Source organism: Setaria italica, chromosome VIII (genome assembly GCF_000263155.2).
Source record: "Setaria italica strain Yugu1 chromosome VIII, Setaria_italica_v2.0, whole genome shotgun sequence".
In the NCBI taxonomy this organism is placed as follows: domain Eukaryota; kingdom Viridiplantae; phylum Streptophyta; class Magnoliopsida; order Poales; family Poaceae; genus Setaria; species Setaria italica.
In genome coordinates this window covers 24,976,768-24,982,283 of record NC_028457.1, presented here as the reverse complement: position 1 = coordinate 24,982,283, position 5,516 = coordinate 24,976,768, and the positions used below count along the sequence as shown (strand labels likewise).

At 45.2% G+C, this 5,516-nt stretch overlaps 1 protein-coding gene across 1 annotated transcript; it reads left to right on the top strand.

Annotated features, from left to right (window-relative positions):
* The first annotated feature begins 4,678 nt into the window (after nucleotides 1-4,678).
* On the top strand, nucleotides 4,679-5,191 carry LOC105914962 (spidroin-1-like). Its single transcript, XM_012848203.1, has one exon. It carries the CDS (start codon nucleotides 4,679-4,681, stop codon nucleotides 5,189-5,191), a length of 513 nt encoding a protein of 170 aa, XP_012703657.1.
* Nucleotides 5,192-5,516: the final 325 nt, after the last annotated feature.

The window sequence follows — 5,516 nt, the reverse complement described above, 5'->3', positions numbered from 1 at the left end:
AAACTTCACATCAACCAAGCAAGTGGATCCACCTTCTCCTCCTGCACCTCCTGCTCTTCCTCTTGCTGCACCTTCTGCTCTTCCTCCTCCTGCACCTCCTGTTGAAAGAAGTAACTCTAAACAAAGCTGCAGTCACTTGGGTACTAATCCATTTGCTTCGAGTTTCGATGGCCAAGAGACTTCTAGTGCACATAGTGAACACAATAAAGCTCAAGATTCAAGATAGGAAGAAGGTGGAAGTGGGAGAAAGCGTAAGCAAAGTCACATTGGATCAGCTCTTCAAGGATATGTGGATTTTAAAAAGAGCCAAAATAGCAAAACTTTGCAAGCTCTTGAAGAAAGGAAAAGGTGTGATGAAGAATTTTCAGTTGAGAAGTGTGTTGATCAAGTGGATGCTATGGCTGAATTAACTGATAATGAGAAGTCATATTCTTTGGATGTCTTTGAGTCTGAGACACACATGAAGATATTCATTACAACCAAGAATCCTAATGTTCGATTAATGTGGCTAAAGCAAAAAATTAGTGAAGCGTCCTCACGTAAGCAGAGACTAAATATGATACAAATATCAGTTCTAGGAGGCTGATAACACATTTATTTATTAGATGGTTCATATACTGTACAACTCCCGAGGGAGCAGGCGCGAAAACTACACTGAAAATAAGTAAAACAACGATGGTCGACCCAAGCTACTGTTCAGATGAACACTAGACAACACTCGGGACTACATGCTAGCGGAACCATCCTGCAAAGGTCCAACACCACAGACAACGTTGGGTGCGAAAACGACCACCTAATCGATGTCCTTGGCAAAAAAGTCCAGATCCTCCTCTGAAGCAACAAAACAAGGGTGAGTACAAAGTACTCAACAAATCCAACCACACCCACGGAGGGGGAAATAATAAGAATGTGTGTAAGTCATAACAAGGATAAGGCTAAGGTTCATTTGCAATAAAGCTAGATTTTTAACACATGTAAGGGTTCACTTTAAAAAGGTTTTCACAAAGCATTTATTTAGTAACCAAATAATTGAGTGGGTTTGATCCTACACAAAGGATCCAAATTTTAATGCTACCGGACTCCCCGTCCGCGATAGCTCACGGCACAACTGTCGGACACTTCTAAAATCCAACGCACGCCATGAAAATCATCCATCCCAAAAGCTAGTTATGTGTCCAAACCATAACTCATCCAATACCATGGACACTTCTATTCGAATAGGTTTTAACTCTGCTGAGGTGTACACTTTACACACAAGTAGAGTACCACAACTCGATCACCTTAATGTTAGTGCGGATCCTTTCAAAGCCATTACCCACCTTAGCTAACACCTGACTAGCCAACACGGAAGCAACCAAGGGGTTAACGACCTACCAACGAGGTCTTAACCGGGACCTAAGCCACACATGCTTACTCCTTCTCCATGGTTTTCCGTTGCTCACCCGCTCTCCTGATGGCTAACAGACTAGCTAGTGGGATTTATGCTAAGCCTTTGCCGGATACAAAGATCGAGTGGTTGCACGATAAATTGGGCTAGGCAAGATGACACATCAACTCGGTCCTTGACCAAGACAAGACGGTGTGGTGGAACCGCCCAAATTAACATGGCTAAAGCACACTTAAGTCGCTTAACACGCGATCATGTACTTTAAACAAGTCAACTTGGTCGTCTGTTGGATTTCATCTGATAAACCACCTAACTCAGGATTGAGAAAGCAAGACTCGCACGAAGGCGAGTGGTTACAGAGATTACAACAATCCATCCAAATTAAACAGTGCATCGAATTATTACAACATCAAGTTCGAAATTCAAACAAAATTTGCAGAGTTTTCAAATGACAGAAACAAATAAGCGGAAGCTAGACATCATTGCAGGATATCATGAAGAAGCCGATCATGACATCAATGATCCCTTTCCTCGCCATCCGAGGAGGGATCCCACTCAACCGTCCAACCAGGAGGAAGTTGGGTAGGCCAAGTGCCACTTGCAGCGAGCTCAGGAGTATCAACATTACCTGAAAAGATGTGCCACAATAAGGTTGAGCAACTACGCTCAACAAGACTTAACCAACCAGTGGTACTAATCTGCCAACACCTAGACATGCAAGCTTTTTGGCTCTAGGGTTTGTTTTTGCCAAAAGCGACTAGTGTAGGTCCTTACTTTCAATATTTTAGCCACAAGTTCTATTGTTGTTTTACCATTCAAAGTTAGCAACTATACTAAACCAAGCATAGCTTCCAAGCAATTAATACAAGTAACAACATTAGCTCATCATCATATTTCATTCTTACTAAGTGTAGCATAGCGATCAAGTAGTCCCAAACTGTGAGAGGCAGACGAATCGATTCGAATTTCTCAACCATGTATGGCGAACCTAATCCCATGACATCCACGCACCGTGAAGGGTCGCTTCATTGGTCAGCCATCCCCATCAATTCCCAGACTCGTGTTGGGCCCACTTCCCTCGGTACAAGGCTCCATAAACCCAGCCTCTGCTGTTCTATGACCGCACTTGTCACTACATGCGGCCGCAAGGGAGCATCCATTCCAGAGACAGTGGGGCGATCCGCTTACGTCCCGGTTCAATCAGGTACTAAGCTTCCCCATCCCATACTAGGTATGAGATTAGTACTTTCAACACTTGATCACAAACACTATCACATCTCGACCTTAGTCCAATTTCATGTAGACAGACGGGGCAATCCACTGACCACCAAAAACAATTCACAGAGCCTTACCCCGTCCTTCGTCCTTATAGTTGTAACAAAAGGAAAGCAATCATATCCTATAACTCGCGAGTGATAGGCAATCACTCGACTTTTTCTTATTCCTATTAAGCATTGCAACTACTTGGCTTATCATACTAATGTTCAGGTCAATGGGTACTAAGTCATGCATCTACGGTTTCAATCAATTGCTAGAGTCGTAAATGCGCAACCAAAGTAGTCAATTATATTGCATGTATTAAAAAAATAGGAATTCATGCTCCGGAGCTTCCCTTAACACTGGGAGTTAGCGAACTAGTCCTTGGCTTGCTCCGGTACGGGCTCGGCTCTGACTTGATGCATATCAGCTACGGCTCCTTCTTCTGGCGCCGGGTGCAGCTCGTACGTTCCGTCAGCAAGGTTCAGCTCTACACGAAATGCAAATGCATCAAGTTCAAACTTCCATGCTTTCGCATAGGATGGAAAACACGAATTAGTATTGAAGTGTAAATTACACTATGACCACATTCACCTAAACAAGGTTCTAAACCTTCTTTACCTGCATAAGGTAAGGTATGTTATGGTATAAAACTCGGGGTTTATTTGATGGTGATTGCGTACATATATACAACTTATCTTTATTAAACTTTAGATCGGAAAGTTATCCTATTTCTGAATATTTTTTGTACCTCTACCGAAAAAGACCATTACCTTTACTTAAGGTTTCTTTCTTCCATTTAGTTAGGTCCATCTTCCAAATTTTATTTCCATCTTCAAACAGTGTGGAATGACATTGTTAATTTAACAGTAGATTAGACATAACATCATTAGGTTACTGTAAAAATTTGGGGTGAATTGGATCAGTACAAAAAGAATTAAAATTATTTCATCATCCCTAGGTGACAAGTACTTATTCATTTTTAACTCGAGTTATTCATAGAGTTTGTTGCTGAAATTTTAGCAGAGTGTTACAAAGAAGGAACATAGCCTTTGGTGAATTTTTCAGAAATATTAATGCAGGGAAACCCTATACCATAACTTCTTCTCACTTATCTTCCTATAAAAAGGTAGGTAGGTTCCAAGAACCTTCAGACAGGGTTTCAAGTTTTTCTTGTGAACTAGGCTTGGCCACTGACTTACTGAATGTGGTTTCACATTTTTCTCACCTCTGGATAAATTATTATGCAAAAAAGGACAAAAAGCAACCTTAGATTTTAATCATAAAACTAAAACAGAGACTTAAACATCTTAGCTAGGCTCCACATTATTTTTATAAGCTTGCATTCTCTGAAACAAACACTTGAGAGTTGGATTCATCATTTTAGCTTTTTTTTGTAATTTACTATGATTTAAATAGCTTAAACAAGGATCAAAACATATAACATAAATTCTAGTAGAGACATGTGCCAAAAGTATTTTTATCAAGAACTACACTTTATACTGAGTCTAGAAAAATTAATTTGACATTTTTACGATTTTTGTACAATTTATGGCGTATTTTCAAAGTTTGGAGCATTTTTTGTCAAAAAAAAAGAAAAACCATGGTAAACTTGCGATCTAGCCCTTGTGTCTATAGGTTAAACATGCAAGGGTCCTTCATTTTTGCGCTAAGGCCCCTGGAAGAAGGGAAAAGACACAAGTGTGTCCTTGGCAGCGCGCACGACAGCGGTCCAGCCAAATTCCGGCGATGCGCCGGCCAATCCAGGGAAAGAAGTTATGGGGAAGGCGCGGGAGCTCACCGGGAGGTGATTGGCGGCGGTTGGGGGTGCGGAGGAGGCTCGGTGGGGGTGGAATGGTGCAAGGGCGGGGAGTTTCGGGCGGCGGCAAAGTCCGGTGGCGTGCCGGTGTCGTCGGCGCTTAGGAACCCCAAGAAGCGGCTCGTGAAGCTTCACGCAGACACAACGGGGCTAACGGTGGTGGCGGAGAGGAGCGGCAAGCTGCGGAGGTGGGGGCTCCATGGAGACGTGACTCGATGGCGGGAGCAAAACAGAGCACGGCGGCGACAGGTGCGGCGAGGGAGAGCTGGAGCGGGGAAGGGGAGTGCGGCGGCGTTGGCGGCACAGTTATAGGCGAGCGGGGCGGAGCCGAGGCTGGCAGCTGGGGACCGAAGGGGAGCCAGGGCACTGCTGCGGCCATTAATGGCGGTGGCGCCATTGGCGCAGAGAAGGGAGGGGTGGCGCGGCAGGCAAGGCGTGCAGGCGCGGGTGAAGTGAGCGTGCATGGCAATAACAGCTTTGTCGGGACGCATCACTGGCGAGGCGGGAAGGAGCTGTCGCGGCCGGGGCAGCGGTTGGTGGAGGCGGCAGTGTCGAGGAGGGCATCCGCGAGGGTGCGCGCTCGGGCAGGGCAGCGGGCAAGGCGTGCCTTCGGGCAAGGCGGAGCTGCTGGGAGCAGGGTGGGGGATCGTGGCGCTTCACTGGCGGCATGGTGCGCGAGGCGTCGTCCTACCATAGCCGGAGACCAGGCGGAGGTGCTGCATCAGTGAGCAGGGGCCACGCGGCAAGCGGTGGGTGGAGCGCGACGCATGCAGTCTTGCGTGCTCTGGGCGCGAGGGATCTGCGGGATCCGGCGATGGGGCGGTCTTCGAGCGCGAGTTTCTCTAGATTTTTGATCCGCACGACATTAACTCCCATTACAAAAGTTGTACTCCTCAGATCCAAGTTCAATTTTTGTAATTGAACTGACTTCAAAATCATAGCATATTTGAAGATACAAAGCTTCAAAATTTGAGGGAACGCCGTTTTTCGAGACTTAGAAGAATTTGGCAGTTTGGCTGCTTTTAATATTTTTGGCTGAATTGAGCTCAAGTT